This window comes from Ambystoma mexicanum, chromosome 1p (genome assembly GCF_040938575.1).
Source record: "Ambystoma mexicanum isolate Mex_15411 chromosome 1p, UKY_AmexF1_1, whole genome shotgun sequence".
NCBI classification, from domain to species: Eukaryota; Metazoa; Chordata; class Amphibia; order Caudata; family Ambystomatidae; genus Ambystoma; species Ambystoma mexicanum.
In genome coordinates this window covers 698563639-698577032 of record NC_090921.1, presented here as the reverse complement: position 1 = coordinate 698577032, position 13394 = coordinate 698563639, and the positions used below count along the sequence as shown (strand labels likewise).

The 13394-nt window shown below is 46.6% G+C and overlaps 1 protein-coding gene across 5 annotated transcripts in view; it reads right to left on the bottom strand.

The window, feature by feature from the left end:
- GON4L (gon-4 like) overlaps nucleotides 1-13394 on the bottom strand; it is a 2357623-nt gene that overhangs the window by 263379 nt on the left and 2080850 nt on the right. For all 5 annotated transcript variants that reach the window (XM_069649947.1, XM_069649953.1, XM_069649967.1 and 2 more), the window contains one exon: nucleotides 7555-7677. In XM_069649947.1, coding sequence (XP_069506048.1) covers nucleotides 7555-7677 — 123 coding nt within the window. The remainder of the gene's footprint in view (nucleotides 1-7554; nucleotides 7678-13394) is intronic.

The window sequence follows — 13394 nt, the reverse complement described above, 5'->3', positions numbered from 1 at the left end:
CAGACCGAGACAGAGGCACAGACAGACCGAGACAGAGGCACAGACAGACCGAGACAGAGGCACAGACAGACCGAGACAGAGGCACAGACGGACCGAGACAGATGCACAGACGGACCGAGACAGATGCACAGACAGACCGAGACAGACAGACTGAGACAGACGCACAGAGGCACGGACAGACCGAGACAGAGGCACACACCGACCCAGACAGACGCACAGACCGACCCAGACAGACGCACAGACCGACCCAGATACATACAGATGCACAGACCCATACAAACAACCAGACAGACCCACACAGACAGACACAGACACACAGTCTGCCAGGCATTTGGTAAACACCCACGGAGCAGTCTGCAGGCGGAATGGAAGGGCCTTGAATTGATAGTGCACTCCTGCCGCCATGAAATGTAGGTAGCGCCGGTGTGAGCGGAGAATGGGAATGTGAAAATAGGCGTGGTCCATGGACACCAAGAAATCTGTGTTGCAGTTGGGACAACACATGTTACAGTGTGACCATGCGGAACGTCTGTGCCTTCAGAAACTTGTTGAGAACCCTTAGATCTAGTATGGGCCTCCACCTCTCCTGTTTTGCTGTGCAGTGATTTTTTCCTTACCAAAAACTAGTGAGAGCAGACGCCTGTGCCCACTGCGCCCTTTAGTCGTAGAGCTCGCACTTTCTGCAAAAAGAGGTGTCACAACTTTTCTGGTTTGTGTGTGGGAGGAATGTCCAGTGGATAGTCTACGAGCTCCAGTGAGTGGTCTGCTGGAGGAGGGATAGCATCCATTCGTCGGTGTGATGTTTGCCCATTCTTCAACTAACATTAACAGTCGTCCTCCCACCGGGCTGTTCAAGCTGGGAGGACTTGGCCCGGGGCTAGTCATGTCGGTTTGCCAAATTGGCCCCTAAATTGGGAGGAGTTACTGCGCCGTTGCGAACCCCTGTAGGACTGGGGCTTCTTTCTGTATTGGTCCCCCGATGAGCATGGGGTCTTGTAAGAGGAGGGAGGAGGAGGACTGGTATGTTGAGAGGTTATCCCACAAAGTCCTGCCATAGCACCCATTGCTTCCGGCAAAGGGCTGGCGCCTTTGCTGTAGGTTGCCCAAGGAGTGAGTGGTTACAGGTCCGTTTTGATGGACTGCAGGGCCTCATCCATCTCTTTTCCAAAAAGGGCAGGTCCTTTTTACCTGGGGCAGTAGCAGGATGTGCCAATGTGACTAGGTCATCTTCCGAGATGTCGTCCAACAGCGGGATGTACATTACAGATTTCCTGCGCTACTCTCTGTACTGATACAGCACACACTCTTTTTGCTGCTCCTCTGCGGCAAGACTGAACATCTTGGCTGCTCTGATGACTTACCTGACAAACCAGGGTGAGAAGAACAAGTTACTTACCAACTGTAACCTTCTTTCGATTGATGTTCCTCCGACGTATTCCTCATTTTATGATAATTCGTATCCCAGCTTTGCTGCTTCGGAAAAATATTTTCACAAGAGGGCGCTGTGTTCGAGGACGCAGAGTTGAAGTCCCTTGAGGGCCGCTGTCGAGCGTCGACATCATCCGCTGTATAAAGGGCTCGAGCAGCGCCCGTTACCTCAGTTCTGTTTTTACGGTGTTCATGGTCGCATCAGCTGATCAGGTCTTAAATCCTTAGGCTCTTAAGGAAGTTAGAGTGCAACTGGCGTAAACTGTACGGAGGGTTAGGTTGGGAGGATCGATAAGGAATACGTGGGAGGAACATCCAATCGAAATAATGTTACAGTTGGTAAGTAACTTGGTCTTCGAATGGATTGTGTCCTCCCACGTATTCCTCATCTTATGATAGACTCCCAATGCAGTGGTACATTTGGAGGTGGGAGTACTAGAAATTGTAGTTATGGACTGAATTAAGGACAGCGTTTGCAAATAGGCCTCCTTGATATGAAGTGGAGTCCAAGCAATAGTGCTTCACAAAGGTGTGCATTGATGACCAGGTGGCCGCAGCACAAATATCCTTCACCGAGACACCCCTCCGAAAAGCCGTGGAAGTTGCCATACCTATAGTTGAATGAGCCCTTAATCCATTTGGAGGCTCTTTTCCAGACAATTTATAGCATTCAGAGATTGCTAAAACTATCCATCTAGATAGAGTTTGTTTAGACACTCCAAGGCCTAATTTGTGTCCAGTATACCCAACAAATAGTTGGTCACATTGTCGAAGATTTGCCAATAAGGAAATGTAGAAACTGAGAGCCCTTTTTGGGTCCAGGCTATGCAATCTTTCCTCTTCCTTACTAGCGTGAGGAGGAGGATAGAATGAAGGCAAGGACATGTTTTGTGACAGATGAAAATCAAACTATTTTAGGCAAGAAAGATGGTTTGACTTTTAGAATAACTTTGTCTCTGTGGAAAATGGTGTGAGGAGGCTTACAAGACAGTGCCTGCAACTCACTTACCCTGCGGGCTGATGTAATTGCCACTAACAGAATTGTTTAAGAGTGAGAAGCCTAAATGGACAAGAATGTAAAGGTTTGAAAGGGGCACACGAGAAATGTTAAGACAAAATTCAAATCCCAGATGGGCACCTGAAAAGGTGTCGGAGGGTACACATTTGTCAATCCTTTCAAGAATTAAATGACTAAGGGCATTTTAAAATAGGACACCTCTTCCGAGGAGCGCTTAAAGATAGATAGCGCTGGCAAATATCCTTTTATAGCACCAACTTGGAGCCCCAAATTGGCTAAGTGTAAGAGAAAAGAAAATACTGTTGGAGTATAACAAAGGAACGGATCCACATTCTTATCCCCGGATCCACATTCTTATCCCTGCACTATATACTGAACTTGTTCCTTCGACACTGGTATAGGGATTTTGTTGCTGGCCTTCTGGCCGAAAACAAAATCTCCATTACGTCATCCGGGAGGTCCCAATCCTTATATCTTAGCCTCTCAGAAACCATGCGTGAAGGCTGAGTGACTTGACCTCTGGATGGAGAACCCGACCTTCCTCTTGCGAGAGAAGATCCTCTCTTTGTGGAAGACGTATTGGAGGGCAGATGGACATGTCCAGAAGGTCCGGGTACCACATCCTCCAGGCCCAATCCAGGGCAATTAGGATCATGGTTTTCCTGAACTTTCTCAATCTCCTGATCACTTGAGGAATCACAGGGACAGGAGGAAACACGTACAGGAGTGGAAATACCCAGTCCACTACGAACACGTCCCCTAGAGCTCCTCTTGGAGGAAATTCCCTTGAGCAGTACAGTTCGCACTTCCGGTTGGCACCGGTCGCGAACAGATCCACTTGAGGGGTTCCCCAAAGGGCGAACATCTCTTGAAGGACATCCTGAGCTAGTTCCCATTCGTAGGAGACTGTGCTCTGCCTGCTCAGAGCGTCCGCCGCCGTGTTTAGCTCTCCGGCTAGGTGAACTGCCGATAGAGAGATTCCTTCTTGCATTGCCCAGAAGCAGAGCTGAATTGCGTCTCTGCACAGTGGGAGTGATCTTACGCCTCCTCTTTTGTTGAGGTAGTACATGGTCACTGTGTTGTCTGTCATTATCATGACATTCTTTCAATGTACAGAGGGCAGGAAGGCCTTCAGCGCTAGTCTGTTTGCCCTCAGCTCCAAAAGGTTGATGTGTAGTTTGGACTCCGATGGAGACCAACGACCGCTGATTATCAGATCGTTGGTGTGGGCTCCCCACCCTGTGAGTGAGGCGTCCTTGAGGATATTCTCCTTGCAAGCCCACCACAGGAGATCTTGAGCCACTTTGGTCGAGACCTGCAGAAGATCTGACATGTCCCTCGAAAATTGGGACTATTGAGTCTTGAGGGCCCATTGAAGGGATCTCATCCTCAATCTGGCCTCTGGCAGCAGAAAAATGCAGGATGCCATGAGGCCTAGCAACATTAGAAAGTCGAATGCCGGTAGATGTTGGGCATCTTGAAACTTCGTTGCCATCTGCAGAATGTGGTGAGCTCTCTCCTCGGGAGACGAGGCTTTCCCTGAGGAAGTGTCCAGGACTGCTCCGATGAATTGGAGTTTTTGGCTTGGAATCATTTGGGACTTCTTATAATTGAGGGAGAATCCCAGACTGTGTAAGAAGTGTCAGGTCAAGGCCAGATGTTTCTGGGCTCATTCGGGTGAACTCGCCCTGATTAGCCAATGGTCCAGATAAAGGTAGACTTGAATCCCTCGTCTCCTGATAGTCGCTGCCACCACCGCCATTAGTTTGGTGAACACCCTTGGGGCAGAGGTCAGCCCAAATGGTAGAACCCGAAACTGATAATGAGAACCACCAATTGCGAACCTCAGATACTTTCTGTGCTTGAGATGGATTGGCACATTAAAGTAAGCATCCTGAAGTTCCAATGAAACCAGCGAGTCCTGGAGCTGAAGTGCCTGAAGGATCTGAGAAAGGGTCACCATCTTGAACTTTCCTTCCTGAGGAATTTGTTCAAATTTCTTAAGTCCAAGATGGGTCTCAATCCTCCGGCCTTCTTGGGGATGAGAAAATAAGGGGAGTACCAACCCTTGTTCCTCTCCGCTACAGGTACATGTTCTATTGCACCTTTCTCTAGCAGGGTTGAATCTCCTGCACAAGGAGCGGGTCTGGAATTTTTACAGAGTTGGCTCCCAGTGGATTATCTTGAGGTCTTTGATGAAAAGGAAGACAGTAACCATGGGTCACTATCTCTAGTGCCCAGGCATCTGAGGTAATGCCCTTCCATTCGTCCAGATACCGAGTGATTCTGCCTCCCACAGGTGTCTTGTGGTTGAAGACCTCAAAGTGGCTTTGCAGCGGCTGCAGCAGTGGCTGAGGAGGTATTAGCCGGTGCTGTGGCTGATCTAGCACCTCTCCCTTTTCCACCACGAAAGGGTTTTCTCTGTTGGCCTCTCTGACTGGCCTGCCCTCTCCCTTTTCCAAAAGAGGAATAGAAGCGAAAAGGGCGACACTTCCAGGAAGATGAGCCCGTGTAAGAGTGATGCTGAGGTTGCCTTATAGCGGCACTAAGTTATTTTGCTGCCGCTTTTGAGGTCTGCAGCTTCTCCAAGCTCTCATCCGCCTTGCTGCCAAACAACCTCACACCGTCAAAGGGCATATTAAGTAATCTAGATTGCACATCAGGTGCAAAGCCAGATTTCCTTAGGCATGCAAACCTGCGTAGGACCGTGCTAGATGCCATGGACCTGCTTACACTATCCGCAGTGTCCAGTCCTGACTGAAGGCGTTCCTCCATAGCCTCTTTACCATCTTTCACTGTAGCCAGGAAACCATCCTGTTCCTCACCTTCCGGGATGCGTTGAGCCGCTGATGAAATGCAGTCCCACAGGGTATAAGTAAATCTTGCTAATGTACAAATGACATTAGTCGATTTAAGGGCCATGCTGCCCGAAGAAAAAACTTTCCGGGCCCAAGCATCAACTTTCTTATCATCCCTGTCTGGTGGTATTGATGGGTAAGCCGATTGCCTAGTGGAGGTTGCAGCTTGAACCATTAGACTTTCCGGGATGGATGTTTAGATAAATATTCTGGATCTGATAAAGATGGCCTATATTTTGGTCCAAGTTTTTTGTTTACTGCTGAAACAGAATCAGGAGTATTCCAATTTGCCATCACCCTTTTTTGTAGTGCCTTATGGAATGGTAGAACAGGGTCTTTTAAAGGACCTTCATCAGATTGCCGGTCATGTCATCCTGGTCAAAATCTGGGGAAGCTGCCTTCCAACCCATAAAATCAATGACCCTTCCCATAAGATTCCTATAACTGGGATCAGCATGATTTGTAGGGTCTGGTCTTTCAAAATCCACTTCAGGTGAAGTGTCTCACCCACTGGCATTTTGCAGACAGTCAAAGATCTGTAATTTTAGAATTCGGGTCCACTAGCTCTTCAAGGACCTCTCTGGCTCCAAACCCCAGAGGAGTGTTCTTCAAATATGGATGACATGTATCAGAAAAATTCCTGTCTAGGTTGAGGATGGAAAACTTTTTCAGGTAAAGAAGGTGGAATCGACCCAAGTATGGATAATGGCGTCGACTTGGGTCTTGGAATGAAAGGCGGCCTCGATAAAGGCGTCGATAAAGAAGACGCTGGCTTTGACGATGTCGAAGGAGGCTTCGATACAGCCAACGGTGTTGACGCCATTTTCGTCAGAGGTTTCGACGTTATGATCGTCAACAGTGGCGAGTCGAATTTTGGCTTCGACGTCGATTCCGCTAACCCTGATTTATGCACCAAAGGTTTTGACTTAGCACGAGGCATCGGGGAGCTTTCCCGCGAAGACACTCTCGACTCCTTTTCAACTCTAGCGTGTTTAGATCTTGGTTTTCCTCTGTCACTTTTAGAGTGGGTAGAGGCATGATCACCACGTGGCAACTTCGAGGGGGTCTGGGCTGCTTTCTCAAATATTTTAAGCATCGAAGCCCTGAAGAACTCCCATTTTTCTGGGGAATCGTGCTTTGATGGACAAGTTACTCTCCTCTTAGAGGAGGACGAGGAGCAAGACCACCTGTGATGTCGCTTTTTTGACTTCTTAGTCAAAGACGAGGAGGACTTCCCTGAGCGAAGCTTTGATCTCAACCGCCTAGACTCATGATGAGCTTTTCGACTAGATTCGTCCGAATCCTTCTGTCTTTTAGAAGACTTGTATGTTTCCTCTCCCACCGCCAGCTTACCTCTATGTTCCCTAAGAGCCTTGTTGGACATGGCCTGACAGGAACTGCACTCGTCAACCCGATGGTCTGGGCTGAGGCACCAGAGGCAATTCCGATGGGGGTCGGTTATCGACATTTTCCCACGACACTTCAGACATTTTTTTAACCCTGTATTGGGTGTGGTGGGAGTAGATGATGAAGACATTGTCGAGGAAAAATCTGATGCGCCGTTCATAACACGAAGCATTTGCGTTGGAAAAACGGAACTGAGGTAACGGGCGCTGCTCGAGCCCTTTATACAGTGGATGACGTCAACGCTCAACAGTGGCCCACGAAGGACTTCGACTCCGCAGCCTCGAACACAGGGCCCTCTGGTGAAAAAAAAATTCCGAAGCAGCAAAGCTGGGAAACGAATTATCTTAAGATGAGGAATACGTGGGAGGACACAATCCATTCGAATATACGCTTTAGAAACAACAAGTACATTCTCAGAAAAAGGATATGGCATCTCTACCAGACAAACCCAAGGAAAGATGGTGGCAATACTAGCCAAACTCATGGGAGATAGTGGCAGCTACATGCCAAACCTAAAGGAAAACATGGTGGAACTACCAGGTAATTGATAATTAATAACAGAATGTAACTTGCAGTCACACTAATGCTACATCATGTCCATAATAAAACATGAGAATAAACATGTGTCCACTTTGCTGGCCTTGGGCCAGGAAAACAATGGCACAAAGCATGATACCAACTCAGTTTATGCACTATTTGACCAATGTCAAATAAGGACCAATGGCAGAGTCTGAACACAAGAGAAAGCAGTCATACGGTCCTCTTGCTTATGCCTGCAAATTAACAGACTCCTTTTCCCACTGTCCCCCAACAAAAAAATTCTTGTGCCTCAATGTGCCTAACCTTTTCATTGCTTTGACCGCTTCCAGTCTCTTTTCTTTTCTTGCTTCTTGGGGCCGTGGGCACCTTGGGTGGCTCATCATCTTCATCAACGTCTGGCAGGGAAACTTCTTCAAAACCATCAAACTGTAAATGCAAAAGTTCTGTTTCAACCAGTGTGACCAATTTCCCAGACCTTTCCAAAAATGTAACATATCAATGCTGCAAAGAGTAGGTTTTTGTTAATTTTATTGTAATTTTTCGTACATCCAGAACTATGAACATTAGGGGTAAGGCAATCAATCAGGAATAACGAACCCCTTCCTCCCGCTCCCCCCCACTCCACTCCATTGTTGTATCAGTACCTTTCTCCCCCCATTCCCACCCCCCTACCTCCCTCCAACGGTTAGCGAAACCCAAGTAGTAAACCTATGGTTGTCTCTAGAGAGTATTACCATGTACATTCCACATATGTCTTTGGCCGCCTCAAGAGAGCTTACCACCTTCTTGGGATATTGTCGGACTGGGGGTAGTCGCCTCAGGGGGAAATTCTCCTTGCTCACCTCTTAGATCACACAGTACTGTGCTTCCTGTAGGAAGCCTTTTCCACTTCTCTATTCCTCAGTTTTCAAGTATTTCGTCATAAATTCACCCAAATGTTCTCATGTGGCACTGCCCTCCCATGGAGGCCCGCAGTTATTCTTTCCATGATACATATGTTCAGGGCTACATTGATCCATTCCCTCTTACAGGGAGTTCGGGCACCTTTCCATTTCATAACTAGACAGGCTTGTGCTGCCAGCAGCAGGGGTGCTGCCAACCCTGTAAACCACCTCAGTTCCCCCTCGACTTAATCCATCCCGAATAAGATCAGCAAGGGTGTTTTGATGCAGTGTATCCCCTCTAGGTCCCTGATCCATCCCAGCACTCCATCCCAGAACACCTGTATTCGGGGGCATCCCCACCACGTATGTCAATAGTCGGCCTTGTCCCCGCCAACACATGGGGCTCGCAGACAAACATCTTTGAGAGCTGGTCCGGGTCGTATTGCCTTCTATGAAGGATCTTTATGGCATGCAATTTGTATTGGCTCGAGACTGAGGTCTCAGAGGCCCCCGTACACAGTCTCAACCCAAGCCCTGGGTCTATTTCCCTATCCTTATCTCTTTCCCATCTCCGTCTCAGGTGCTCTGTGGACCTGTTCCAAGCAAGCACCAGTACCCCATACATAGCAGAGATCAGGCACTTCATTTCGGTTCTTTTATCCAGGAGCTTTTCAAAGGGAGTATCTCTGTATCCCATCTCTCCATTTTTCACACGTGAACACCCCCTTTAGCTTAAGGTATGAGAAGACCAAGAGGGTGCCTATGCCCAGTTCCCCCTCCAGGTCAGTGATCGTAGTAAAGGTGCCCTCCCTCCACAATTGGCCGACCCTCTCCAGACACGCCTCAAACCATGCTCGAAATCTTTCGGGGTTCGGGAATCGCGCCTCGAAAACCAGGTGCCCAAAAGTGACTCAGGGGGGAGGGCCATGTCGTTACTCCTTGCATTTCCGCACACTGTCGCCATATCTCTCATATAGTCCCCAGGATCTATATAGAACCCACAACCATTCCCCTACTGTGGCAGGGGCCAAGTTAAGATTGGCCAATCCAACCCCATTGGAATTCCCTCTGCATTCTAAGATGGGGTACGAGGACCCTTAGATGTGTCGCTTTATAGTACAATTTCAGGTTCGGGAGCTCCACCCACCTCCCCCTTTCTTTCGGCAAGGTGAGCACCTCCTAAGCTATTCTCACTTTCTTTCCCTGCCACACAAATTTAAGCATATCCCCTTTTGTCTCCCAAAAGAAGGTCTCAGGGACCTGAATCAGGAGCATCTGGAACGGATATAGGAACCATCGTAAACACCATCTTCAGGGCATTGAGGCGTCCAAGCCACGATATGGTCAGTTTTCCCCATCTTACTAGGTCGGCCTGAAATCCGGACAGGAGTGAGGGGAAATTGGCTTCATAGAAATCTCCCACGTCCCTTGTGAGATTAATCCCAAGGTATCGCAGCATGTCCCTGTTAACCAGTAGCCCCAATGGTGTGAATCTATTTATATCGCCATGCCTATCCCACTCAGAGGGGAAAAAGGACCGACTTAGCCCTGTTAACCTTAAAGCCGCAGAGCTCTCCATACTCTTCAATCAGGTGGATTACCATGGGTATAGAGGTTAGGAGGTTCCTTACGTGCATGAGCATATCATCTGCGTATAAAACAACTTTGTAATCTACTGCGCCCAATGTGAGCCCTTCCACTCAGGGGTCCTCTCTGATTCTCTGAGCTAGAGGCTCCAGGGAAAGCGCAAATAGAGTCGGGCACGAGGCGAATTGCTAGCTGAGTGTCCGGTGTGCTGTGACTTATACCCGTTTGTGTGAGCATTTGGAAACTTGGAGAAAAAAACTGCGACCTCAAGTGAATTGAGAGTCTCTCTTCACTCTTCATTGTTGGACACGGAACGCTCCGCCCCGCATACGCTCGCTAGTACTGAAAAACTGGGCATCTAGCAAAGCGTAGCAGGGTGCTAGCTGAGTGTCCGGTGTCAGGTGACAGAGGCCGGAGGATCGAGGAATCCACTTGCACTATAAGGACAGTAAGTGGGAGAATAGAACGCTTTGCAATAAAAGCATGTCTGTGCTCACCCTACCCAGGAGAATTAGCCCGTTGAGACCAATAATATTTACATTGCCATTAACAAACAACAGGGAATCAGTAGAAGATCCACTTCCAGAGGGAGGGCTGGCGGGGAGGGGTGTTGCTCAACCCCAAATGAATTAGGACAAACCAAAACTTTAAATGCAGGTGTGAACGAAGCAGTTACTAACATCGCCTGTCCATTTAACATTGAAGTAAATATTGGGGCAAGCATAGCTACTTACATGGATAACATGGACCAGCTAAAGCAATTGGAACAAGTCCAGACACTTTACTCAAACGAAGAAGAAAGTCCTACAGACCGGGTTAATAACGAAAGGAAGAAAGGAGTAAGCCAACGGAAGCAAACAACCGACTAGAGGCTGAAAAGGATCAACTGAAGAAGAGAGTTGCAGTCGCGACGCAATTAACCGGGGTCAGAGAGGAACGGGCCAGTCTCCCAACTAACACATTGACCGAAGAAGATCAGGAAACGGCCCAAAAATGTATAACTAATGAAGAAGGCATAGTAACAGAAACGGCAAAATTGCAGGACACTGACGAAATTACTAAATCACATGCCGCGAACTCTAAAGAAGTAAGCTCCAAGTGGACTGTAGATAGTTCAACCTACCCTACAAAAAGATACATATTTAAAAGACCCACAAAAATAAGGAGGTGGTTCGGGCAGGACAAGAACAAAACATGTTGCGAAATATAGGTTAATAGAGGAGGAGGGGCAACTAAATTAATAGGGCACCCTTATATGTGCTCAACACAGGAAAAGAAATATATGGAAACCACAGAGATTGACACCCATAGACACTATGATAGGACAAAGATTTATCTTCAATGGAACGCGGTTAACGGGACAAGAAGACAGGAACCCAATGCGCAGTACTCAAACCCAGAAAACAAAGATATATGGGGCAGAGATGGAAATTTCGATAACTATGGAAATAACTAATTAAGTATTTAATCACCATAACCGAAAAACACTAGGACAATTTTAACAGCAAAAGGGGAAAGAGCCAAAAGTGGCACAAAAGGAACAAACAACTCAAACTAGGAACACAAGTGAAGAAAATCCAGAGGATAATACAAGGCCGATGGACTCAAAGGATGTATCAACAATAACCACAGAGTTGCAAAATGGAGGGGATTCAACCACAAATGAACAGTCAAAACTGCACAGGAACAAGGACGAAAACTTTTTATTAGTCTCCACAACGGCAGCTATTTTAGCGCCATTTATGAAACTACGTGAGAACATAGCGAGGACCCCAAGAGATCATACTAATTTAATAGCAATGGTCCATACTAAAATGATCTTTGTAGAAGGATTTATTTCTGCGCTACAAAACAACATGACTAGTCCAGCAAAGATCGCACAACTTCTACATAGCATACTAGAGCCCATTATGAAGGAAAAAAAAACAGAAGGAAATTAAGGGGAGAGCGACCTCTCCGAGCTGTAATATAGAACTGCAGGACTCTTTCGCACAAAAGAACAGTTGCAGCGAGATAGAAAACCAAGAAACATTAAGTACCAGTGAAAAAAGGAAAGAATCTTAGGACATCCCAAATGGTGGTGAGAAGAGTAAAGAAAGCAGAGCACAAATAACCGAGAAGGAACAAACAAGACCCAAAGATTCTTTAACTGATCTACAAAACCATGACCAGGTGAAGGATAATCAACCCCAGTTCAGACCAATCATAGAGGGCGAACAACGAATTCAGGAAGATACACAAATAATAGAAGAAAAGATATCCCACCCAGATGACAAACTGAAGGACGGGACGACCATCTCACCAGTGATTAAAATGACTACACCAGCTAATAAGACGGGTTCAAAAAATGCGGGGAAACAAAACACAATTAGTAGTTAAGTCAAAAGTAACCCACTTAAAATGAGGGCACAAACCAGTCAAATAGCACCGACCAAAAATTTAAAGATTGTATAAGGAAATTCTCAAAGACAAGCAGGATGCAAAAATCTGCAAAATCTTTAGCAAAAAAGGGAAAGAAGCAGTAAAAAACTGTCAGAGACTGGAAAGACACAAAAACAGACTGAGGAAAATGGAGTGAAAAAGGTCACAACTAAGAACACAGGAGGCAAGAAATCAAAGAATCAAAGAATAGCAGCTAAAACAAAAATCCAACAAGTGTCAGACCTTTATAAAAAAAAATCTAACTCTTTCGAAAGAAAATAACGTAGAAAATGTAAATCTCGGAAAAATTGGAAAAGACTACCACGGAAAAGGAAAGGAAATATTGGAGTTAGACGAGTCCAGTGAAGCAGAGACTTCAGAGATAGACCTGATAGACATGTCAACATACACGATATCGAAGGAAGACCAGACAATGAGGGACGGAGGATTATCTGAAAATGAAACGCTTAATGAAAGTGTAGACGAGGTGAACTCAGAAGAGGAAGAAGTAAGCACAGATGATTCGGTGCAGTATCATTCTCCAGTAGTACGAGGTAGGAACCAGTGCCAGCAAAGGAAAGAGGAGCAGGAATTTAAAACAAAACTCAACCAGATCAAACACTCAAGAACTCAAGGAGGGTGATCTAGAGAAAGTTGGTAAACCAACAAGAAAGAGTAAAGAAAGTAATGAGTACCCGAGCAAAAAGAAACCTAAAGAGAGAAATGTGACTCCTGAGATACAAGGCCTGAGAGGGTCGCAAAACAGGAAGATATCATTGTTATGACACAAGGGAAAGCCCTTGTCTCTCAGAACAAGAAAAGGGACATAGACAGTCAATAAACGACAAGTCAAACCAAAAGGAAGAGAAGCAGGGGCTTGGTCTGGAAAGGATACTCCACTTTGAAGATGGTCTGATCTTAAATAGATCAAATGTGGTGAGATTGTTACACCACGTAACTGCTTTAAGACTGATCACTTCTAAAGACTTTGCCAAAATAGAATTCCCTGATGAAAAACATACGGATAGAGTGTACATCCATATGACTTCAAGACTAGTAAAACCACTTCTGCTGGATGAAGCGCACAATTTAAGACCAATGGGCTTCGATCGCGCAACAAGGCCGAAACATGTTTGGGGATGTTTGAGGTCTCGTGCAGAAGAGATGTGACCTAGCAGTTCGGGCTGGACTGCCCCTTTTGGGGTGGGACCAAGCCTGATTTGCGTATGGTCTTTCCCCTTCTGTAATGGC